Source organism: Punica granatum, chromosome 4, assembly GCF_007655135.1.
Source record: "Punica granatum isolate Tunisia-2019 chromosome 4, ASM765513v2, whole genome shotgun sequence".
NCBI lineage: Eukaryota > Viridiplantae > Streptophyta > Magnoliopsida > Myrtales > Lythraceae > Punica > Punica granatum.
The window spans coordinates 30,694,466-30,721,050 of NC_045130.1; the positions used below are offsets into that span (position 1 = coordinate 30,694,466).

General features: G+C 33.7%; 2 protein-coding genes across 2 annotated transcripts; both read left to right on the top strand.

Moving 5' to 3' along the window:
* Positions 1-5,242: 5,242 nt before the first annotated feature.
* On the top strand, positions 5,243-7,339 carry LOC116205467 (transcription factor bHLH162-like). The gene is made up of 3 exons (XM_031538086.1): positions 5,243-5,598; positions 6,226-6,579; positions 7,123-7,339. The coding sequence occupies exons 1-3, from the start codon at positions 5,464-5,466 to the stop codon at positions 7,219-7,221; spliced, it is 588 nt and encodes a 195-aa protein (XP_031393946.1). The 5' UTR covers positions 5,243-5,463; the 3' UTR covers positions 7,222-7,339.
* A 15,464-nt stretch (positions 7,340-22,803) lies between these two features.
* Positions 22,804-26,011, top strand: LOC116203592 (eukaryotic translation initiation factor 3 subunit D). Its single transcript, XM_031535390.1, has 3 exons — positions 22,804-23,526; positions 23,842-24,891; positions 25,687-26,011. Exons 1-2 carry the CDS (start codon positions 22,874-22,876, stop codon positions 24,887-24,889), a joined length of 1,701 nt encoding a protein of 566 aa, XP_031391250.1. The 5' UTR covers positions 22,804-22,873; the 3' UTR covers positions 24,890-24,891; positions 25,687-26,011.
* Positions 26,012-26,585: the final 574 nt, after the last annotated feature.

The following is a 26,585-nucleotide window of genomic DNA, read 5'->3' on the forward strand; positions in this document are numbered from 1 at the left end:
AAATTACGCTGAGAGAGTTTTACCCCTTAGTAGTCGACCCGACTTGATTGGAGTAACCGGGACCAAATTGGAGTTCGGATACTAGGCTTACGCCCCAAAAAAAAAAAGGAGAGAGTGAAAGTAGTAAGTAGGTTTAAGTTCTTTTAGTTGGGGCAGTCACAGTGAATTAATAATCCGATATAGCTTTTTATTCAGAAAAAAAGAAAAAAGAAAACAGAGAGTAGTGAGTAGTTATTGTGTGATTTTATCAATGGAATCTCATAAATTAGTGTCTATTCACTATGAGTAGTCTTGGAAAGTAAAGTTTCCATCAAAAGGGTATTCTTCTTTCATAAATAATATGCTTAAAAATTTATTTCTATATACCTGCGATAGGACGTTTTAGTCCACAAAATCGTGCGAGCATTCGGACAGCAAAAAGAGTGTCTCTATATTCTTTTTCCCCGATGAGCGGAGTTTCTATCAAATTTCAAGAACCCCAAAGCCACTTTAGACTTTAAAGTTGTCTTTGCACTGTCGCAATATTTTATATTATCCTTCGATTATTACATTTTTTCTTTTAAACATGCTGAGCCTTTCTTGATCTTACCAGGAATATGGCATCATATGATTAAGTTAAGATCTGAAGAGTGTCGTTGTTTTCTTAGAAATATAAACCTATTTGAAAAGGTTAAAGTTCGATGAAAAGAAAGATGTTATACAGTGTTTTATATATTATATTATATTATATTATATTATATTATATTGGGTGTAAGACTTTAACTCTCATTGTTTATGAACGGGTTAATTTGGAAACAGTGCACTTTACCTTTTTTTTAAAAAAAAAAAGTTAGAAATTTAAATATGTATTTGCAAATTATTTTTATAACCACTCTTAAAATTTTCGATAAATTTTTGTTTTTTATCCGTTTTTAGTTAGTTTTTCAATATTCATTCTTAAATAAATTATACTTAAAGAATTTTAATGTATATGCTTAAATATATTTGGATGTGAAATATATTATTTTAATATATTCACAAAAGTTATGATAATTATAAAATTAATGCATATTAATTTTTGATCTAATTGGAGAAATGATAATTCTGAAAAAATTACAACACTACTCATTCTCTAATATAATAGTAATATATGAGTTAATCATAATTCATTGAGATACTTAAATTTAACTATTAGAAATTTTATATACTATATAAAAATTTAATTATCTATAATTTTTTTGAAATTTAACTAAAAACAATTAACGTTTGAATCAGGTAAGTACAATTATATTTAGAGTAAAAGTCCCGTGCAATGCACGGGTAAAAAGAACATATAATATTTAAATATATTAGATTCTGGTGAGAATTGATGACTGCTAATAATTATATATGCGTTGATTGGTTTGCAAATAACTATTAATTGCTTCTCCTTGGTATATATATCAACTAGGTTATTGAACACGTGCATTGCACAGATTTTATGAAGAAAATTTTATAATGAGAATATGAAAATAATAATTGATATAAATTTATAGTTTATATTAATCTACAAAAAGTTTATTATTATAATATAAATTTTAACACAGTAGACTTTAATGTACAATTTTAAATATATATTCAATCCATAAGCAAAGAATTTATGTAATAAATTCATATACATCATCTATCTATATCTATATCCATATTTATATCTATATCTATATCTATATCTATCTATCTATCTATATATATATATAGCAAAACAAACTACTTTTTGAAATAAATAGGGGTATAATAATTGGGGTTAGAATAGTCAATCTATATATATAAGTAAAACAATCTACACTAAGTAATAAATGAGTCTAACAAATGCTAACAATATACTAAAAAATAAATATTATAATTAATAAAATATAAATGATTATATCAATACAACAAAGTTCTCATATTATATATGCAATACCACATATAGAATTAAAGTATATGTTATTAAAAGTAATTTTAGTAAAAAATTATCAAAAAATTTAAATTATGTATTTTAAATGAGAAAATTGCAAATAATATTATAAAAATCATCACTAGACAGTTTAAAATCAATCTAAAGTCTAAGATATTAGAAATTATTGTTCAAAATTAGACATTAATCATTGAAAATTCTTACCATTCATAAGAAGTAAATTCATCTTTAAAAATTGTGAATAATTACTATACGTAAATAAACCCAAGCATTCTAGTTTCTACTATAAGTCTCTCTATAAAAATAATTTAAGAAAATCCTAAAAATTCAAAATCTTTAATTTTATTTGATGAAAGAAAAATAATTATAGAATATTCAAAGTTTTAATTAGTATATACTTGTATTTTATTCTTTTCACATTACATAAATGAGTTTCATGCATTTGAATAATTTTAGATAAAATGACCCAATCACTGCGATGAAAAAATACTTAATTAAATTTTAATAATGTTAGCTATACAATACTTCTAAGAATTTATGAATATTCATTTACTCAGGAAATATGAATACTTTTTCTTAATACTTCTTTGAATTTTTTTTCGTATTACATACTACATAGTATTATTAATCACAATAATAATAATTATTATACTTTAGTAATTTCTATATAGCAATTAAACTATGAATTAATGAGTTAATTACTATTCTACCCCTATTTATTACTATGTAGTCAAGTTTTATATATATATATATATAGACAAATTATAATATATAAAAGCCAAAATGTAAGATGCGATTGCACCACATTGCCCAAATTTTAAAACCCTCAGCTTATATGTTGATCTTTTTTAGCAGCTTGGATAAATAATATCTTTAACGAAATTATCATTGCGCTTAATTATTATATTGAAAAATGAAAAAAAATATTTTTCTGATGAACAAATAAATATTAAAACATTCTGAAAAAAATTGTTTTAGTAAATAAAAAATTTATCCATAAATACCAAATAAATTATATTTTATTAATTTTTCATACACCTGCAACTGCACCTAGTTTTCATAATTAGCAATGTCTCAAATGGGCTTGACAGTTTTTAATTTCTAGTGATACTGCGAGGGGAGACTTCTATATGTATATTCTGTGAATATCTTGCATTGCTTTGGCTTTCTCCTTTTCTTATAGCCATGATATATATTGTTGAAATGTTCCTCTCCACAACATATATATGCATATACATATATGTGTATATATATATATATATATATATGTAAAGTAAACTACAATATTGGTTAGTTCAAGCATTTCAGAAGTTATTTTCCTTAAGCAAAATCTCTAGTTCAAGTCTTATGAATGGAAAAAAAAAATTCATGCTAAGAGAGCTTTACTTTTAAGCTTGAAGTGGATTAGTCGGAGCCCATTGGACTTCCGATAGCGGGGTTCACACCGAACAACTTATTTCCCTTAAGCAAAATCTCGAGTTCAAGTCTTATGAATGAAAAAAAAAATCTCGCTAAGAGAGCTTTACTTTTAAACTTGAAGTGGATTAGTCGGAGCCCATTGGACTTCCGATAGCGGGGTTCACACCGAACAACTTATTTCCCTTAAGTAAAATCTCGAGTTCAAGTCTTATGAATGAAAAAAAAAATCTCGCTAAAAGAGCTTTACTTTTAGGCTCGAAGTGGATGAGTCGGAGCCTATTGAACTTCCGATAGCAGGGTACACACCGAAAAAATAAACTACCGTATTTTTAAAAAAATCATTAGCCTCTAAATCTCAAATATTTAAATCGTTGAGCGGTAAAACTTATATGTGTTATTAATTCGAGGGTTTCTTTCCGTTTGGTCGATGTGGGAACTTTCTTCTAAATGCCTACCCTCATGCGTAGCGTGAGGATGTTGACGGGGGGATTCTTCTATCTAAACTAGCTCGCGCATTTAGCATGGTCAGAGTCATGATTGGACACACACTACAGAAAATTAAGGATGCAATGAGAGCCGTTACCGTCACTAAATATTAGCAAATTGCCCTCACTAAAAGAACTTGGGTTGGTCGGACATCCATTCACCTAATTATTACAAGGGTCATACCCGGCATTTCCCTATATGAAGATATCTATCTTGGTGCCCGTATATTAGTCAAGGAGCATGGGCACATAGGTGTACCTATAAAAGATAAGATATAGACTTGACCTAACTCTGATAATATGAAAAAAAATAAATATAATATCTAGCGAGACTAAAGATATTATTTCAAATATTATATTTTCACAATGATTGGAATATTATCTTTAATGCTCTCTCTAAAGTGAAAGTATGTTGCATAGTAAAATGCTTTCAGTGGTTTAGGATTAGCTATTGACTCAAGACTTCTTACTTTCAAAGATCAAATTGATTGACTCGAGTCTTTTGATTTTATAAGGTGAAGGAGGTTATTGGTTTGGATATTTTGATTTAGTCTTTCAATCAAGCAAAAAATTTTATACAGTTGTGAATGCACTACGAATACAATTCTTTTACGGGGTAGACTGGAATGAGCGATTTCCTATACATATCGAAAGAAACATTGGCATGTGAATGGATCTCAAAAAATTGGTTCGCAAGCAAAGAGACTAATAATTTTCCGGAGAGAACTTTTAACTCCCACCAATCGTACATATGTCCCATTCACATATATGGCCTTGGCTTTTAAAAATATTATTTTCGTCCCACCGTGCCACCTGTGATGGAACAGAGATTGAGTGTAAATCACCCTCAGAACGTCACACATATTACGTCATCCATTTGGTTTTTAAAATTGTTTTATATTGGTTTTTACAATAGAAAAACTACCTGGAAAATCATTCATGAAAATCTCATTCACACTGAAGCTTCTCTATATATGATTTATAAATTGGAAAGTAATTAGAAAGCTGAAACTTCAGAGCGGGGGGGGAGGTGAAACTTATATAATGGTTCAATTTGCAATTGCATGACGACCTTCTCTTGACGAAAAAGTTCGTGGTAATGCAAAAGTGTACATATATATGTAGAAAATGTTGTTTTTCAGGTTAAAATTATAAATGATGATATAGCTATAGTTCGATTGCATGCATGGAAATTTCCAGAAAATTAGAGAAGAGCCTTAATTTGGATTCCCATTACCTCGTCTAAAAGCACGACGTACAGTTAAAGCCGCAACCTTCACAGTGGATTTTCCAATCATCATCGATCAGCACCAGAGCAGAGAGAAATCAATGGTCAAAGTTGGTCCCCATGGAACGCTAAAAGAAAAGGGCAAAATATGCGCTATCCACAAATCAAGAGGAATTGCTTCTTTTTTTTTTCCCCTGTTTTTTGGCTGTAGCATCCAGTGTGTTATTATTAACTTTTGCTTTTCCTTGTTCTGTCGTCTTTTCTCCCCTCTCTTACGTTTAAAGCTTCCCCGAAATCAAAACCACATATATCGAACAATTTTACAAACTCAGGACTGTATCTAATTAGTGGAAAATTGCTTCTCTTCTTTACTTATATTTCTTAGTGTAGTGTGCTAGATTAGGTGAGAGATCAATATGGAGAGAAGAAACCCTACCGTATCTTCTTCATCGTCGAGAGCTGACCGGAAAACAATCGAGAGAAACCGAAGAAATCACATGAAGTCCCTCTTCTCCGAGCTCTATTCTCTTGTTCCGCATCAAAGCTCGAGGGTCTCTTTCTTTCTCTTCTCCCTCTTACTAATATATTATTATGGATCTTAATATTTCTGAATTAATATGTTAGGAGGTTAATCGATTTTATTTTTTTCTTCCTTTCTTTTATCATGCAACATACATAATTTAAGTTTCTACATACTTTCGGCTACAAAAATAACAAATTTCTCATCTCTTTTCTATCATATGTCATCTAAGTCGGACAATTCGTTTCAGATTTTATATCGGAATTGAGAAAACAACATATGATTAAGGATACTGTTTTTTCTCTTTAACATGGAGGTTGAAATTTATCTGACATTGGTTTCACCCGAAATTGTCCTTGATCCTCTCTCGATCATTTTATCAGTATTTTATGATTATGATATGTTATTACTGTTGTTCAATTTTTTTGTTTTCTGCTAATTGCAGAATGAAGATGCTATCAACAAAAGTTTTTTGGATGTGAAATCTGGTATACGGAATCCCAATGAGCTTCGACTAATCTAGTCCAGAAAACTTCTCATGATTTTAAAAGAATTTCATATATTTTAGCAGCTGATACATTCCTAATTATGTCCCAAAATTTAAGTGATTAACAATTTAGATATTATTTGGCATTGTTATCATGACGTTTCGATGCAGGATGTGGCACCGCTCCCGGATCAACTTGATGAAGCTGCAAAGTACATTAAGAGATTGCAGATAAACGTGGAGAAGCTGAGGGAGAAGAAACAAAACTTGCTTCGAATTGAAAGCCTAAACTCGAGCATGAGAAGCGGGATGGTGATGGATTCAGAGTCCTCGATGCCCCACATTGACATTCACCAAACAGGATCGGCTCTTGTGGTAAATTTTGTCAACGGGTGGAGGAGTTGTTATAACTATCAGTCGCTGTTCAACAAAACCATTCGAGCTTTGCATGAAGGGGGAGCTGAAGTCATCAATGGCAGCTTCTCCATTGTTGGTGATAGAATTTTCTCCACGATTCATTCCGAGGTACTAGCGCAGATTTTTTTTTAATATTTTTTTTTGATAATTTAGTGCTCAATTCTAATTCATTCTGCGTACTTTTTTTTTTTATATTTTTGGTGGTTATAAGCTCTATAATGAAAAATAGGGTAGCCATGCTATTTGACTATAAGTAGGTGCTTTTCAGCTCGGATTTGGCTCTCTAAAGTTCAATTTTTTCGCAATTTGTTCGAATTATGTCTGTTTTGTGAAGAAAAAATAGTATATTACATATGATAGACACACGACTGTATCAACTCCAGAGAGCTCCAACTATTGCGAAACCCTTTCCATTTATCATTTCTTGAGATGTATTCATTTAAATGTGATTATGTATTAATCAAATGGCTTAATTAGCAATCTTAAAGAGGGAAAAAAAAACTCAATAAATTACCTGATATTTGTCGTACTCATAATCAAATCTGGGGATGATTTTTGAAACAAATAGACAATCATTTTCATTAATTCTTTACATATTTAATTATGATTGAGTTGATTGATTGAGACACATTCTGATATCTCCGTGTACAGGTTCGAGACTCAGCACTCCTGTCCACAGAGGCGAGAATTTCAGAGAGATTACATAAAATTTTCTACACAGATAATGCAGAGCTCGATTATGCATATTGAAGAGTATGTTAACGATGGAATTTCCCTCATTTCCCTATGCTTTATTTATCTCTTGAAGAAGAAACATTTATCCTTGGACTTCCCTTTTTTGATAAGTAATCATATGAGTTGAGATTTCTTTGAGACCAAATTTTGATGATGTCATATATTTTACGTGTCTAAAGCCTTAGAGGCTCCCACTGAAGCTCCAAATTCTGATGATGTTATGTTTCATCTACAATCCTTTCTCATAGGCGAATAAAAAAAAAAGAGTATCTCATATTCATATCAATATTACTTAAAACTAAAAAGTAAGATTTCTTAACTGAAAAAGAAAATAAAATTATTATCAAAGATAGTGCAACGTAGTGGTGTCTAAAATATTTCAGGTTTAATACTCATTGCGAGACTATCCGTACCCTTTTATTAACTGTTAGGATATAATTTCTATTTAATTATATTAAACTAATAAGTCTCCCTTAGAACTGAAAAAAGTAAGATAATTTCCATTGCTATAATGTTTCACAAGTCCCTTATCTACTCTTCCCACCAAATTGTTTTCTTTTGTTTTGTTTTTTTTTTCGATGAGACCAAGTAGTTCTTGCTTATTTAATAAAACTAATTCTCATTGAAACATCGGTTTGCAGTGGCCAATAAAACTAATTATTAGTTTTATTATACAGTAAAACCATCGGATCCTGACACTTTGTTTCCTGATAGAGAACATAACTAACTTAATTTCCTTCATGGTGATTTCTGTTGCAACACCTTAAATAGCAGGTGCTGAAAATTCATACTTTAGAATACCCCTTAGCTGATCTAAATTGGAGGACACCTCTTGATTTGCATGGCCCAGCAGCTTTGTAAAATATCCGCTACAGCATCCTTGATATTTTGAATTCCTCTAACTTTCTCTCATTCTCAACTACAAGAGATTTTATAGTGCTTTTGGCATGTTCAGCTTTGCAAGAATCGTAGGAAATATGCAGTATTATCATCTCCCAAACATAACCAGTATACTCTCAACTTCTGTCTAAGGATTTGCTTCCTCGGCAACCAAAACTTCCTTGGTTTTCTTTTTTTTTTTCTTTTCTTTTTCTGCAGATAAGATCTCTTCATCCATGTTCTCTGCCGAAATACACTCCTAAATAGCATGGAGTTCATTTTGCAAAACCCCAAGACATTCTGTACTTCGCCTCTGCTTTGCTACTATGCTCCTAATCTCCTCCTCCATCTTTTTCAACTTCCTGCAAAATGTCCCCATGGGAGTAGAATCATATTGTTGTCCACATACTTTCCTCATGATGTCCACAAACATTGGGTGATTATACCAATAATTATAGAACTTAAGTTGCTTTGGCTCAATCTCTTATAAACCGATGTTTCAATGAGAATTAGTTTTATTAAATAAGCACAATGTTTTATTAATAGTTGAGATATATTATCCTGTACGAGAAAATTGAGAAAGAAACTATAAGCTTATATGAGATTTGGGTCCAGCAATACATCAGCTTAAACTTTTGAGTTGCAGATTGGCTCAAGTCTATGTAGAATCAAGTGAGAATTTTGCATGGTATAAGGGCCTATTACGCTTTCGCGTGCAAGTGCGGGCTCTCACCATGTCAAATTCGATTTTGAGGTAGCCAAAAGTGCGCCTTATGTTAGTCAGACCCAAAGGTGGCCCGGTCCAGTTCAGAGGTAGCTAAAGATGCACCTCTAGTTATAGGCCTAAGCGTGGAGCTCGAGGTTAGTCTAGTATTTGCCCACCACCCCCCCACCCCGTTCGACCATAGAAGAGGATGTCTGGTTCGTGGTCGATTGTTGAGGGCAACGTGAGAGCTGGTGTTGAGATATGTTGTCTCACACGGAAAAATTGAGAAAGAAACTACAAACTTATATGATACTTGGATTCAGCAATAAATCATCTTAAACTTTTGAGTTTTACAGATTGGTTTAAGTTCGCGTAGGCCCAAGTGGGAATTTTACGCTCCATTTGGTTTCGCAATTAAAATCACAAAAATTTTAATTTGAACTTTAATTCAACACACTACACAACAAAAAAACACATTTCCCAAGTAAAAAATTTTAACTTTAACTTTAACTCAACATATTATACAATCATTTGTCATGTTCCACAATTAAAATCAAAGTTACTTTAACTCTGAAATCAAATCCACCATTACAATTTTAAAAGGTTGCATGGGAAACTATGGGGAGCTCTATCCAAGAAGCAATCATGGAGTTAATATCTTCTGAGGTCATCCTAGGCAGGTGAATTCTATAGTTATCACCCTTCTTCCCAAGAAACTGAATGCAGAAACCATGAAGAATATAGACCAGTATCTAGTTGTAACGCATTATTTTTAGTGTATTACTAAACTGTTGGCCAATAGATCGAAAGTTGTACTCCCTTCTTTAGTCAGCAAAAGCCAAACTGCTTTTGTAGCAGGGAGAAACATTTCTGATAACTTTCTGTTAGCCCACGAGTCACTTAGGAATGTCATTTTAAGGGAATTACTACTCGTTGTGCTAATCTTGAGCATTATTAGTTGTCCCAAAAATATATAAAATTGGATGACGGCGCGGTTACCTCTCCTTGTTATTTTGTGGCTATGAACGAGTATCTTGCAGGATGTTTCAGAGGAGGTAAACGAGTAAGACAAGGGGACCCCCTATCCCCTTACTTTAGGCAATGGAAATTTCTTTTCAACTCCTTAATAAAGCAGCTGAAGAAGGCAGAGTGGGTTATCATCCAAGACGCAAGAGGATGCAACTTACCCATCTATACTTTACGGATAACCTCATGGTCCTTACTAATGGGAAGGAGAGTTCAGGGCAGGCTATCATGGAGATTCATATGTGAGGGCTCATAACTCTATGGAAATAGAGTTATTCGGCAATTTTTATGGGTATTATTGGGCTTAGTTTATCGAGATTAGGTTAGTTTGAGTATGTTTTTAATTTATTTGCATTATTAAATAGTTTAGGAGTTTTTAGTAGTTTTTGGTTTGATTTGAGGTGATTTTTAGAATCATTTTAGTTGATGTGCAGAGATCTTGGGACCCTTATGGTGTTTCGTGCTCCCATTTCTCAAAGTTTGTGCTTAGAACGGGTCAAAACATGAAAAACAGACTAATCTCAAATCCGACTTAATCAAACACGGGCAAATAGGTAAGCAAATGGTTAGGTTTCGGGTTTTAGGCAAAAACACATTTTTGTCATAACCTGTGAAAGTTGTATTGTTACAATACATAACAATTTAAAAACAATACACACATTCGAGACCTGGCCACAGACATCATGTCTGTCAGATCCTTTAAAGTACTGTCTAATGCTACATACCCTCCCAGGGCGATCCATGACCGATTTACACCAAATACATCGTTCCGTTTTTCAGTTTAGTGTAGGAATTTGCTTGCCAAGTAATCCCGATTCATAACTTGATAAATCACGTAAAATCGATAATAACACTCAATGTTTGTTTTTGTCTTTTTTTTGCGGGTCGAACCTGATCCTTTAGGATACGATTCACACGGGGTCCAACGCCCCCACACACCTGAGTGCGCGCGACCCGAGTGCAATATGGGGTCTTGCCTTGGGTCACCATCTTGACTCATTTAGTATCCTTGTAGGGAATGACTCGGATCAAGGCACGTGAAACGAGTTTAGACAATCATCCGAGAACTCGATCGGTCCCACGGCTATCTCGAGGACTGTTCCATCCTCTTGAAAATATGTTGGTCCGGTCAGATCCTATCTCTGACTCATGAGCCCGCGTCGCTTTAATTTCAGTTTCAGTTTTTCCTAAACACATGGTAAGTCTGAGTGGAATAATGATCGAACGAGAATCGATTGGGATGCAGTCATTGTAATTTGTATTTTTATTTATTTGAGAGAACAATGTAATGATTTATTTTGTATATTTATTCATGTAAGAATCCCGGTCGGTGAGTGAACGGTCCGAGTGCTGAATCGGTCGAGTCGATCTACGTACCTAGAGATGAGTAAACCCAATGCTTCGCGGTTTCGGTTCGCGCCAGATGTCGACCATCACGGTCAGGCGAACCGTTACGCAAGGATAGCGAACCGACTCCTCGATGTGTGGGCCTACTCATCTCTCGGGCTCTTAGTCCGAATCGACTGTTTTCCTCGAATTTACGGTGTTAAAATGGGGTAAGACGAGCACAGCCTAATCACAGGGTAAATAAATAAAAGTGGCAAGCCTTAGGCAAATAGTGTACCGATATGATGTGCGGGATATTGGCCCGCACATAACAGAACCCCTGAATCCGGAATTTCCGTTTCTACAAGACCAATGTCTTAGCAAACTGGGTGTATCCCTTACCGCTAGACCCGCATCGTTTCATACTTTTTCACCATAAAAACTATCTAACATGTTTTTTTTTCTAATAATTATCATCAAACATGAAATAATATCTCCATTCAACGCTTACGGTCCCTCTCTCCCATTTGTATATTTTCTATTTTCTCTTTTGATTTTCAATTACTTCTCCTTTTAATTATTCTTTTGACTTTGCTAATCGTTGGAAACAAATTTCTTGTATTCTCTTTCTTCGGCTATAATCCTTTTATTTTTTTTAAGTTTCAAAAACCAACTTATACTTATTCTTTCTATGAGTTTTCGATTTCAAGGTACCATTTCCTACTTTTTTACTATAAAAACTACATAGCATATTCTTTTCCATAATTATTCACTCCGATATACGTATTAAATATGAAATAACTGATCCATTAAATGCTCAAGGTTCCACTCTCCAGTTTCCCATTTACATTTGTATTGATGGATTTCAAAAATTTATATTAAGAATTTTTAAAAATTATTTTATAGATGGATATTTCTGAAGAGTTACTGACATATATCATTTGGTTAAAACAATTATCTTTTGATGAATTTCTCAAAATTTATATTAATTTATTTAAAAAAATATTTAAGACATTATGTTATCGGTAATTTGTTTTCAAAGTCCCAATCAAAATTTTTTTTATAGGATTCTATTGATACAAAAGTACGCATTTGGGATAATAAAAAAGAAAGAAAGAGAAGAAGAGTTTCAAAGAAACGAGATACCATATCATTAATTTCTTTTTTATTAGTTTTTATTTTCTCTTATCTTAGGTTTCTTCTTCTCTCCCCATTCATATTCTATTCGTTTTCTTTTGTTCACATATATCGGTTACCATTTTATCCATTATCATAGTAATGCCTACCGCCACCCCCTACTAACAATGTTGCTCAAGCTTGAAGGTCTCATTCTATCAATGTCCTCCTTCAAGAGCTCTAGGGACATTTTCATTCTTACTTCCCAAGGATACATGTATAAAAAGGGAGAGATAAGTTGCTTCCAATATAAATCTAATATCGATTATCAATTTAACTTATCAGTTTATAACTGAAATTAAATTTACTCTTGTGCTTTAGGTGGGATCCAAGGTGTATTTTCTTATTTTATTTGATAAGTATAAATTATAATATATAATTTGAACTACTAAAATAAATTTATATACATAAAATCGGGTCCGATCAACTTCCTTCCAATTTTCTTTCTTTAAAACTAAAACTTGACCCTTAAGGTCCTTAATTTTCGTAATTTTTCGATCTATCTAGGTTGGTTTTTCCTAAACTTTTGAGTTGTGGGGGTCATTGCAAGATTATTAGTGAAAATAATATTTCTATTAATTATTTTGTAAACTTTTATTAAAAATTTAAATTCATTTCTTCAATTTTTTAGGATATTCTATTGAAATGAATGATCAAGTCAAAAAAATATGTCAATTGAAAAAAATTTCTTGAAAAAAATTATTTTTAAATTGCAGTAATTTCATTTTTTAAAAATCGTTTTCAATATTTTAATCGTACTTGTCAAATTTTTATTATTCATATACTATATTATGCATTGGAGCTCTGCGCAATATGAAAAAATAGTTTAAAATGTTGCCTCTGTATTTTTATCATTATATACCATTTGTAATTCTACATAGTTATGTTATTATTAAAAGGTTAAAAACAATTGTGATGAAAATTGAAAAAAAATATTTTTTTAGTGAAAGAAAAGAAAAAATAATTTAGATTGAGATAAAGATAGAGTGGGGTTGAAGAGAAATAAGTAAAAAGTAGAGTGAAAGATGACCATGTGTGAATTAATGGGGAGTGAGATAGGATAAATGAATTTAAAATTTGAGCAATTTTGTAGTTTTATTATTGCTTTCAATTTTACTTTCTTTCAATAAAGTGAAAAGTAATGGGGACAATTTCGTAAAATTGTGCAAAAATTGATACACATATTTAGATAGTATGATTTTTCATTAGTATGTTAACTTTGTGTATACTTTTTTGTCTTACACCTATGTAAATACTATTGTTAATATATATACATATATATGTTTCCGTTGAATTTAATATTATTTATTGTTTAATTAAATGAAATATTTTTGTGAATATTATTAGCTTCCTTTAATAATTCTCATTTTTAATTTAATATTTAAATACCATGGGGTCCACTTAGTAGATTTTCATGTGTCATGTTTATAATAGTAGTGTCATGTTAGAAAAATCCGTTAAAATTGATAGAAAAGTGATGGCACCCTAGGCGTGATAAAAAACTCATAATTTGTAATTTTTTTCCATAAAAAAATTCATGCTAGAAATAATAAAAAGACCAAATTTTTGTTTTTTTTTGTCATCAACTCTCATATATATTATTAACTATTTTTTATTTTATTTGTTTAAAACTTAAAGTAAGAACAACATTCTAACTGGAAATGGTAACAAATCTAATCAAAAGGAGATATTATTAATTTACTTATAATATATATATATATATATATTAATAGTTTTCTCTTATATATTATGTCGTTCGAGTATTATGTATTTTATCCTTTATCAAAGAAGGTTTCACGTGCAATGCAGGTGTAAATTCACTAGTCTTTTAAATTATTGAAGAGGGAAATATGCCTAGGGGATATTGAGAATATTTCTTGGATATCTTTAAATTATTTAAAACGGAGAATTTATTTATATATCAAAGGAAAAAAATATTGTAAGGGTTTTTACTCCTATCCCATTGTTTCACATTTTTTTTTCAAATATATTCTATGCTTTTAAAATTATCAAAAATATCTCATGGTTTACATTTTTTTCCAAATCTATCACGGCGTTATATTTTTTGTTAATGAAATGTAACTAGGTTCCAAATATATCCCATAGTTTTAATTTTTTTCTCAAATCTATCCTACGGTTTTTTTTCCCAATTCTATCCCATGATTTTAATTATTGTCTCAAATCTATCCCGGGTAAAGGGCCACAGAGGCAAGACCGTTAAATATTGACGGAAGATATAACGGCGAGATAGATTTGGAAAAAATATGTAAACCATAGGATAATTTTGATAATTTTAAAAGTATATGATAAATTTGAAAAAAATGTGAAATTATGGAATATATGACGTAATTTGGCCAATATTCTAACGGGACCTTAGAATATCTTCGAGAGGACGGGAGTCTTGTATCTATAAATAGGGAGTAAGAATTTGTATAACACATGACATTATGAGAGATAGTTGCAAGAGTGTTAGGGTAAGATCTTTAGGGAATTCTCTTGAGTTTATTTATCTATAATTCTAGGGTTTTAGAGTGAAAAAAGGGAGAGAACTGGGAGATTAGTAAGACTCTTCTTGCTTAGGTTCAGGTTGGTGAGGAGGCTTGGGAAACACGAGTATCTCAATTGTAATCATCGATTTTTCAATCTAGTGGATACTTTGCTCTACCCATGGATTTTTCCCTCCGTTTAAGAGTTCTACCACGTATATTTGGTGTCTTCATCTCAATTTCTTATTATTTTGATAATGTTTAGACGTCCTGAAACAACAAGTGATATCAGAGCGCAGATCTTAGAGTTGTTGAAGGTGTTGGGCGCGAGATTCGAGGTGGAGAAATTAAGAATAATTCCCAATTTCCTTAAAATTATGAATACTTGTGGTGTATTTGGTTTTTGAGTTGATATTTTAACTCAACTCAACTCAATTTTGGGAAATAAGAAAAGACAAAAAATAATTATTACAAATGTTGAAAAATATATGGATGTGTGAGAAATATATATATATATGTATGTATATAAAGATGTAAAGTAGATAGAGAATTTATTATTAAAAAATTGATTATAAAAATGGTTAGAAAAAAATATGAGTAAGATGTCATTATTAAAAGAAAGAAAAAGACAAAATATTAATGATTGTAATGTTGAATTTGTGAAAGAATAAAAAGAACACAGTATTATTTAATTTTTATATTGCATATTAATTTTATTATGACATTTATTATTGGATATATTTATTATTTATAATAATAATAATAATATTATTATTATTATTATTTGTTGTTGTTGTTGTTGTTGTTGTTGTTGTGACATAAAATCTATATTGCATATTTATTTATTAAGGCATTTACCTTTCTACCCCTATTTATTAGGGTGGATACAACTTTATATATATACTAGATTTTTAAGTCCATGCGATTCACGGGTTTTTAGTTGGCGTGTTTTATTTAGTGTGTTTTCTTATTAATAAATTTTTACGTAAACTCTATTTTAATAAAAATATTGACTTTTTATTATTTTTAAGATTTTCATAAAATTTAACCAAAACTTTATTTAATATTTACTATTCAACCCTATGTAATTGGGTGGGAGATAAATATAAAATTTTCTTTTCTTTTTAAAATTTTAATAAAAATAACTTAAAATTTATTTTGGTATTTAATATTCTAACCCCATTTAATAGGGTTAGAGTAGTGTAAGAGACAACTTCGTTTACTATATTCTAACCCTATTTAATTGGGTGGGAGAAAAATATAAATTTTGCCTTTTCTTTTTGAATTTTTAATAAAAATTAAATTAAATTTGATTTTTATATTTACTATTCTAACCCCATTTAATAGGGTAGAATACAACTTTATATATATACTAGATTAATACACCCATGCGATGCACAAGAATTTTAGCTTTTATTTTTTTATTAATTTTACAATGTCATAAATTACACTAACCTATAATAATAAGATATATGTATAGCTAGATTAAAGGATAAACTTATTTTTAACGAAACTTTTAAGTGATCAATGAGAATATAAATGCATATTAACACATTCAATTTGATAAATATGTATATGATAAAATAAACATAATTCCACATAAAAGAATTTCTTGTAGGACATTGTAAAGTTGGCAAAACAAAATAGAAGATTCCGAAGTATAGAAAACAAAAAATGAAGAACAATCCAAATATAATTAGGAAAATCAATATTGTTTTTCCATAAGTAATGTGCAACTCTTTAAAAAATGTGAATGAAATAATATATTGTACTTTGAAAAATTCATTTTAATAAAAAAGTACGAAATTCTTGAAATATATCCTAGTGTTTGTATTATTAAGAGTATGATACAAATATATCGATATATTGATATAAATATAAACATAAACATAAACATAAACATAAGTATGTAAAAGGATAAAGGTATGTCCTCTAACATTCCTACTACCTAATCTATATAAATCGACCATGTGAAGAAAGGAAAGATACGAGAGTTTTAAATTATTTATTACAAAAATTCTCATGATGACACTTGGCTAAAGGATATACATAGATAGATATAGATATAGATATAGATACATAGACTAGGCTTATAAACCCATGTGTTGCACGGATTTTGTAAATAAATTTATTATAAAAGTTGATTATTAAATGTTAAATATTAAGACAATTATTAGTATTGATTTAGATGATTTTATATTTTGTAAAATGTAATACGAAAAATTTCATATCCACGTTATATAATATAAATTTTAGAGCTCATAACTGATGCGGCAAAAGAAGTGGCAAATCGATACCTTCAGGAAAACATGTTCTGACGATCATGTTTCGAGGGAAATGGCCTCCGGAGCATAACTCACGCCCTTCGCCCGTGAAAAGATGATATTTAGACCGAATTCCATCGTTTAGGGTTTCAAACGGACATTTTTATGTTATTTGGACGTTTTTGCAATTTTAGAAAATGTTTATGTCTTTCGTGTAATTTATGCGTTTTAATTCCTATTTAAGCGTTGTAAACTCTAAGGTTAAGACGATTGATTTTTTTTAATAAAGTTTTGGAACTACCGTGCTCTTTCGCCCAATTTTCGAATCCGATTCGAGTTGGATGTCTATTCCCTGGTATTCGTAGAATCAACAGGTTATAGAAGATTGGTTTTTGCTACTTGTGCGCGAGTCAATAGATTGCAATTAATTCCACTGCGTCAGTTGGTATCAGAGCCTACGGTTTGATCTTGAACAACCATGCCACTCAGCAGAAGGGATTGTGTGGACGATGTTCTTGACTGTGACAACCTACGACACCTAGAACAGAGACTGGAGCAAATCGTGGATCAGAGGATAGATCGTATGATGGAGCAGCCGACACAGAGGATGACTGCACTTATGGGGAACCAGAATCGAAAAAACCCTAATTCGAACCCTAACCCTGATCAGGAGGAATCTGGTGATAGGTCAGAGTGAGAGAATTATTTTGCGGATATTCCACGTAGGCAGCAAAGGGGTCCTATCGAGGATGATAGGAGGCGTCCTATTGAGGATGACAGGAGGTGTTGGGAGTTTGTGATGCGTAGTGAAATTCTAGAATTTCATAGCAGCCTTAAACCCGAGGAGTTTCTTGATTGGCTGGCCACAGTCGAGGAGATCTTGGAATTTAAAGGAGTGCCCGAAGATAAAAGGGTACCTTTGGTGCAATCAGATTGCGAGACAGAGCCACAACATAGTGGTAACAGGTCAAATTAACCAAAAGCAGATTGGGCAAGCCAAAAATTGTGACATGGGAGAAGATGAAAAAACACTTGTGAGCCAGTTTTCTACCATACAATTTTTAGAGATTGATGTACTAGCGACTGCAAAACTTACGGCAAGGAACTCGAACGGTGAATGAGTATACCACAGAGTTTTTCCAACTTATAGTCTGGAATGAGGTACACGAGACTAGAGACCAATTGGTAGCGAGGTATATTGGAGGGTTGCGGGTGTAGATTCAAGACACCGTTAATATGTTTGATCCACCAAGTGTTTCGACAGCACAATAAAGGGCTCTACAAGTTAAGAAGCAGTCCCGACGCAACAACAATTTCGGGAATTCCTCCAGTGTAGGGAGCAGTAGTGGTGCGAGTTGTTCTGGAGGTGGTGGTGGTAGTAGCGGAGTGAATCACCTTGGAGGGGGAGCTAACAGAAATACTGCCAGCACAAGCCAAACAAATAGACCAACAGGTAGTGGGATGAGATGCTTTGGATGTAGCGAGGTTAGTCATAGGCAATCCGAGTGTAGGAAAACCGCTGGCAAAAAGACATTCTTCGTTGACACAGAGGAGGGCGAAGAAGAGGATGTGGAGGAATTCGAAGATCTTATATTTGATTGTGAGGAGGTCGTCGACGAGGAAGTAGTGATTGGAGACACATGAACAACACTAGTTGTTGGGCGTTCATGCTTAACGCCTAAGATTACTGACGACAATTGGCTGAGGCACAATATTTTCCAATCCACGTGCACTGTCCTCGAAAAGGTGTGTCGTTTTGTTATTGATGCTGGTAGCTTTGAGAATATTGTCTTTGTAGAGAGTGCAAAAATTGGGCCTCAAAACGGAAAAACATCCTAAGCCTTATAAACTGGCTTGGCTGAAAAAGGGGGCGAGGTAAACTTATCACAACGTGCATTCATTTCTTTCTCTATTAGCATGAGATATAAAGATGCTGTGTGGTGTGATGTAGTGGCGATGGATGCATGTCATTTATTGTTGGGGAGGCATTGGCAGTATGACCGCCGGGTAATTCATGACGAGCGGACTAACTCATACAGTTTTATGTTTGAGAATGTAAAGATTGTGCTAGTGCCTAGCCAAGAGACGGAGAAGCCGACATCTATAGGTGGAGAAACGAAGCTCTTGTCATTGGCTAGGTTCGAAGAAGAGTTGGGCGAGTCACAGCTAGTTTATATGCTAATTGGAAAAGAAGGGGCTGCTGAAGTGAGATTCCCAACCGCAGCCGCATCCGTAGTGGCTGAGTTTATTGAAGTTTTCCCCGATGAGCTTCCTGATGGGTTACCACCTTTGCGTGATATTTAGCACCGAATTGACCTGGAGCTAGGAGCAGCACTGTCAAAGAGACCCCATTACATGATGAGTCCTGGGGAGCAGGAGGAGTTGATGAGGCAGGTTGAGGAGTTGCTGGCCAAGGGACATGTCTGTGAAAGCTTAAGTTCCTGCGCAGTTCCAGCTTTGCTTACACCCAAGAAAGATGGCTCGTGGCGCATGTGTGTGGATAGTCGAGCCATTAATAAAATTATGGTGCGATACAGACTTCCAAATCCACGATTGGATGATTTGCTTGATTAGGTCAGCGGTGCAACGGTGTTTACCAAATTGGATTTAAAGAGTGGATACCATCAGATACAAAATAAGGCCCGGCGACTAGTAGAAGACAACTATCAAGATACGCGAAGGATTGTATGAGTGGATGGTGATGCCTTTTGGGTTGTCTAGCGCACCAAGCATCTTTATGCGTGTGATGAACCAGGCCTTGCAACCATTCATTGGCAAGTGTGTTGTTGTTTATTTCGATGATATTATGATTTATAGTGCTAACAAAGCAGAGCATTTCCAGCACTTGCGAGCGGTTCTGTGAGTGCTTCGTAGGGAGATTTTGTTAATAGCTTGCAAGAGATCCATTTAGCTATGTATGATCACTTGACAACAACCAACGCCAAGTATAAGCAAGCTGCGGATAAAAAGCGACGTTTTGTGGAATTTGAAGTGAGTGATTTTGTGTGGGCTATCCTTACTAAAGATCGTTATCATGTTGAAGAGTACAACAAGCTTTTGGCAAGGAAAATTGGGCCTGTGGAGGTCGTGGAGAAGATCAATTAGAATGCTTATCGGCTTAAGCTTCCCAGCCACATTTCGTACTGCTGATGTGTTTAATGTGAAGCACTTGATTCCTTACACAAGTGATAGCTCGTACGATAACGATTCGATGGTGAATTCTCTTTACCCATAGGAGAATGATGGGGCAGAAGAAGTGGCAAATCGGTACCTTGAGAAAAACAGGTTTTGACGATCCAGTTTTGAGGGAAAACGGCATTCGGAGCACAACTCACGGCCTTCGCCCATGAAAAGACGATATTTAGACCGAATTACATCGTTTATGGCTTCAAACATGTATTTTTATGTTATTTGGGCGTTTTTACAATTTTAGGAAAAGTTTATGTCTTTCGTGTAATTTAGACGCTTTAATTCCTATTTAAGCGTTATAAACCCTAGGGTTAAGATGATTGATATTTGTTTTAATAAAGTTTTGGAGCTACCTCGCTTTTTCGCCCAATTCTCGGATCTGATTCGAGTTTGATGTCTATACTCTGGTATTCGTAGAATCAACAAGTTATAGAAAATTGTTTTCTAGTATCGCGAGTCAACAAATTACAATTAATTCCACTGCGTCAATAAGCAAATAACTCATGTAGAATATTTTATAGACATTATCCCAATTATCAATCTAATTTATAAGAAAATATTTATAAAATCTAGAAAATACAAAATTCCTAGCTTTAGTTAATGAAAAATAGATTAATAATTATAGAGTATATAAAATTTTAACATTTATGTATTCGCAATTGTGTTTTTCTCACTCAAATTTCATATATTAAGTTTTATAAATTTGAATAATTTTAGATAAAATGATTAATTATTTCAATGAGAGATTTATTTAATTTCACTTTATAAGGTATTAATGATTATTAAAATTAATTAGCTAAAGCTTAATAACACTTCATTTCTTTAAAATTATGTATACGTATTTAATCAAAAATTAAAATTTCTTATAAAATAACAATAAGTGATTGGAATTCTTTTTTAATGTTTCTTTTGCATATATTTTCTTTAATTACAATAATTCAATTTCTATATAACATACTCATTGTTTAATATATTGACCATTCTACCCCTATTAAATAGAGACATTTACTATTCTACTCTTATTTAGTAGGGTAGGATACAACTTTATCTAAATACTAGTTGTTTTGTGCGTGTGATGAACGAGTTATTGTTTAGAATGATTATTTGTAGATGTATTTTTAAAATTTTTGATATCACAATTGAAATTTTTATTAAGTTGTATATATTCTTAAATTGGAAGAAGTGCAAATCATATGTTTTTAATAATTTTTAAATAGATTTTTAAATTACTATTTAAAAAGTGTTCAATATTGAAACATAATTATTGCATATAGTGGATTATTCTTTTAGTTACTAATTATGTCGAAAAGCTTTTAATAGTTATTTATTTTAAGAAATTTTATTTTTTATAAATGAATTTTGAGATTATATATTTTAAATCAAGAATGTGCTAGTATAATAAAATTAGTAATGATTTATATGCATTTACTAATTTAGACCAAATTATATAATACAATTATAATTGTTTATTTAAACATTTACCTTTATGACATTATACTATATATAAAGTTACTATTTAACCCGTGCGTTGCACGGATTTTCTAAAGAAAATTTATTATAAAACATTAGATATTATGACAATTATTAATATTGATTTATAGTTTATATTAACATATAGAAAATAAAATAAAATTTCTTATATAAACTTTAATACAATAAATTTCATACCCACGTTAGATAATATTAATTAAAGAGCTATAAGCAAATAATTCATATAAAATAATTTATAGAAATGATCTTAATTATCAATTCAATTAATAAAAAAAATAATTGTCATAGAGTCTATAAAATTTTAACATTAAGTACTCCCAATTTGTCTTTTTCTTGCTCATATTTCATATACTAAGTTTTGTAAAATGACTAATCACTTCAATTGGAAATTTACTTAATTTAACTTTCTATAAGGCTAATAATGATTATTAAAATTAATTAAGTAAAATTTAATAATTCTTAGCATCTTTAAAATTATGTATATATATTTACTAATAAAATAGCAATTGCTTATACAATAACAAGGAATGATTAGAATTCTTCTTTAATGGTTCTTTTGAATATATTTCTTTAATTACAATAATAATTAATACTATTCAATTTTTGTATAACATACTAATTTATTAAATATTTATAATTCTACCCCTATTTAATAGAGTGTGATGCAACTTTATATATATATATAGATTTATATATTATAATAGTTATTTAAACATTATTTTAGTATTTAATATTTTAACCCAATTTAATACGATGAGATACAACTTTATATAATAGATAGATATAGATTCTTATACAGCCAAAATTGAAATTAATGAATAGAAAAAGCACAGTCGATATAGAATCATTGGACGAACAGATATCTGTTGGGACTCATGTAGCAGGCCCACATCAGGCCTTTGGGCCACGTCTAGCTCATGCTGGGCCGATATACGCATGGGCTATTGATCCAATAGCTTCTGCCCTCGGAGGTTCATTCATGGGCCCAGGGGCAGAATCGTCAGTTTACTTGAATTCCCCGTCCAAAAGCCCTAGTCGGTGCAGCGCTTAGGGTTTTCTCGCACTGCGTCTTCTCAGTTTCTTCTATCCCTATCAGATCCGTCGTGAGAGTCTCAGGCACGGCCATGGTAGGAGGCTTCGAGGTCGGCGCTGTACCGTTCAACCCCGATGGTTGGGGCCCGCCGGAGGCCACCACGGCCACCGCCACCAACCTTCCCTTCGACGTCCCCTTTGCGCCCTTCTCTCGGTCGGACAAGCTCGGCCGGATCGCTGATTGGACCCGGAGCATGAACCATCCGGCGAAGAATCCGAAGCAAGGTGGCGGATCCGACTCGATCTTCGACTTCACCGCCGACGACTCCTTCGGCCCCGGCGACGAGGACTCCACCTTCCGCCTGGTGGACTCGAAGCCTGCACCGCGGCCCAAGTTCGGCCCCAAGTGGCGATTCAACCAGAATCGCAACCAGCTCCCGCAGCGCCGTGACGAGGAGGTGGAGGCACGGAAGCGCGAGGCGGAGAAGGAGCGCGCTCGCCGCGACAGGCTGTACCACCTCAACAGGCCCAACGCCAATTCTCAGCGCCGGGAGGCGGCGGTTTTCAAGTCGTCTGTCGATATACAGCCGGAGTGGAACATGCTCGACCAGATTCCATTCTCCACATTCTCGAAGCTGTCGTTCTCTGTACCAGAGCCTGAAGACCTGCTCCTTTGTGGTGCTCTTGAGTACTATGATCGTACTTATGATCGTGTGACGCCGAAGAACGAGCGTCGCCTCGAGAGGTATTTCCAGTCTCAGTCTTTTCCTTGTTCTCGAATTCGTTTTGTATGTGCTGAGAATTTCTTGCTGAAGTTGATCGTAGAATTAAAATGGCAATATACTCTCGATACAATTCATTAATCAGAGATATATCGGATTGCGAACATAGGTTCTGAGCTGTGAGGTTCATCTTGAGATTGAGATGAAGTTGCGAATGCTAAAGTTTGTCTTGTCCTTAGATATTGATTAGAGAACATTTTCTAGGGAAACTTGTGATGACGAATATAATTCAATCGGGGCACGATTTTGTTGCTTATACTTTCCCACTGAAAATGCAGGTTCAAGAATAGGAACTTCTTCAAGGTTACTACCACTGATGATCCTGTGATCAGGCGCTTGGCAAACGAGGACAAAGCCACTGTTTTTGCTACGGACACTATCCTGTCTACATTGATGTGTGCTCCTAGGTCGGTTTACTCTTGGGATATTGTCATTCAGAGGGTTGGGAACAAGCTGTTCTTTGACAAGAGAGATGGCTCGCAGCTTGATTTGCTTTCTGTGCATGAGACCTCTCAGGAGCCACTGCCTGAGGCTAAGGAGGATATCAACTCAGCATATTCTTTGAGTGTCGAGGCAGCATACATAAACCAGAATTTCTCACAGCAAGTGTTGATCAGGGATGGGGATAAGGTTACCTTTGATGAGCCTAACCCATTTGCGAATGAGGGGGAGGAGGTTGCTTCTGTGGCGTATAGATACAGGCGTTGGAAACTTGACGATGACATGCATCTTGTTGCACGATGTGAAGTTCAGAGTGTCAATGAGGTCAATAAGCAGAGATCGTTCTTGACCCTTAATGCTCTCAATGAATTTGATTCAAAATATTCTGGGGTTGACTGGAGGCAGAAGCTGGAGACACAAAGGGGTGCTGTCTTGGCTACTGAGCTTAAGAACAATGCAAATAAGTTGGCGAAGTGGACTGCCCAGGCGCTCTTGGCTAGTGCGGACTATATGAAACTGGGATTTGTTTCTCGAGTTCACCCTCGTGACCACTTCAACCATGTGATATTAGCTGTTCAACAGTATAAGCCAAGAGACTTTGCATCGCAGATCAATCTGAATACATCTAACATGTGGGGTATTGTGAAGTCTATCGTTGACCTGTGCATGAAATTGAATGAAGGGAAGTATGTTCTGGTGAAGGATCCATCTAAGCCACAAGTGAGGATATATGAGGTTCCAGCTGATGCGTTTGAGAATGATTATGTGGAAGAGCCATTGCCTGAAGAAGAGCAAGTACAGCCTCCCACAGAGGATGCTCAGGGTGGCGAAGCAAATGGCGTAACAACTGAGGTGGTGGATAAAGAGATTGATGCACAAGCATGAAGGTGATGATCTTGTCAATCTTGATGGTGTTTTTATCCTTTTCTTCTCTTTTCCTCTAGTTGATGGTTGTGATAGTTTACGTCTGTTGAGGATTTGATGATCACAATGTTTATCACCATTACATTCATATAAAGGATAACAGTGATTTTAAGATGTCGTTCTGCAGTAGCTTTGAAAGATTTCACGATGAACATGACATGAGGCTTCCTTAATCATTGTTAGTTCAGAAAACTAGTGCTTGCTTTAGTTAACCTTGATTTTTATCTATATACTGGCAAGAACTATGTAAAACAAATCTTTGTATGGAGGAAAGAATATTAACCTAGTGCTTCATGTTATTCATTGCTTTTATATGTCCATTAGTCCATCTACTTAGAGCAAGGTGGGCCTTTGAAAATGATTTTCCCAGCCATGTCTAAAATGATTCAAGAAAAAGATAAGCAGTCCTGAGATCATTTGTTTGATCGATGCTGCGGTTTGTGAGTTCCTAATTCTGCTTGCCATCTTATTGTGTAGAAGCCTTTTTGAGATCATCTTGGTAACCATTTGGTCCTCAGTGTTTAAGTTAGCTTCGTTTTTATCATTTTGTAAATCACGGACTTGTAAAGTGATAGCTGACATTCGTGGATACTTTGCGATTTAATTTTGGAGTCACTCAGTTACCATCTTGTATAGAATCCTATTTTTATTACCGCACAGATACATCATACATGTAGGATATATATGGCCACGATATTTCTGTTTAGCTACACAGAAACCCGAGTTTTAATTTCTGGTCTTTTCTTTTGCATTTATAGGGTCCGTTGAAGATGCAAAGGCCGGATCAGCGTGAGTTTCTGGATCAGTGTTGGGGGTGATGCGCTTTAACTTCCCGGACGACTTTTGATGGGGTAGGAGAGGTTTAACTTCACTGTGGTCCATCTTCTCCTGCCTGCAGCTCTCTCCTCCCCCCCCCCCCCCCCTCCCCTCCCTCCATCTTGAATTTTGCTCTTCATACTGTTTTGGATGTTTTTGAATTATTATGACCAATGTTTTTGTTCTAGGCAACCTTTGAGGACATGATAGTTGTTTGTTGAGGCCCTCTTTGAATGAAAATGATTATAGACGTCTGTGATCTCCGAAGATTTGCATTCATTCCCAGCTTGCTAGGAACTTTTTCACTGCGGCTTTATGATTTAGTTGGCGATTCTATGTGGTCCTATCAGTTTTCACCCGTTATCCTGTAGAGAAACAGGATTGCTAATGGTGAGAAATCCAATCCTCTACATCTGACACTTATGCCATGAAAAAACATCCATCTAATGTGCTGTTAGGATTATAATGACCTAAGCTTGAAATAAGAATACTCTCGGGTTGGTTCTCTCAAAGTAAGGACTATGATGAAGACTATCCTAATGATAAAATTTACCAGCTCAAACACGTGTTAATCTCATGGCCAAACACGTTCTCTCCTCTCTCCTCCTCACTCTCTGCCTCAGAAACCCTAAGCGGTGCCCTGTCACCAGCGCGTCCGGCTCAGGGCGGGATCGGAAAGCTAGGGTCCTCATTTACCTCCTGGCTGTCTCCATTCTCGGTGGACAAACCGTTGAGGTGGTTCTAGATCTGGACCAAAGGTTTGCAAGGGATATGTGATAGAAAATTTGGACCAACGGTGTGCAAGGGAATATGTGATAGAAAATTTGAGAACCTGTTTGGT

Excerpts from the sequence above, each read along its gene's own strand:
- LOC116203592 (XM_031535390.1), top strand. The coding sequence starts at position 22,874 with ATGGTAGGAGGCTTCGAGGTCGGCGCTGTACCGTTCAACCCCGATGGT. Across the intron at positions 23,527-23,841 it reads AACGAGCGTCGCCTCGAGAG|GTTCAAGAATAGGAACTTCT; the intron begins GTATTTCCAGTC and ends CTGAAAATGCAG.
- LOC116205467 (XM_031538086.1), top strand. The coding sequence starts at position 5,464 with ATGGAGAGAAGAAACCCTACCGTATCTTCTTCATCGTCGAGAGCTGAC. Across the intron at positions 5,599-6,225 it reads TTCCGCATCAAAGCTCGAGG|GATGTGGCACCGCTCCCGGA; the intron begins GTCTCTTTCTTT and ends GTTTCGATGCAG. Across the intron at positions 6,580-7,122 it reads TCTCCACGATTCATTCCGAG|GTTCGAGACTCAGCACTCCT; the intron begins GTACTAGCGCAG and ends CTCCGTGTACAG.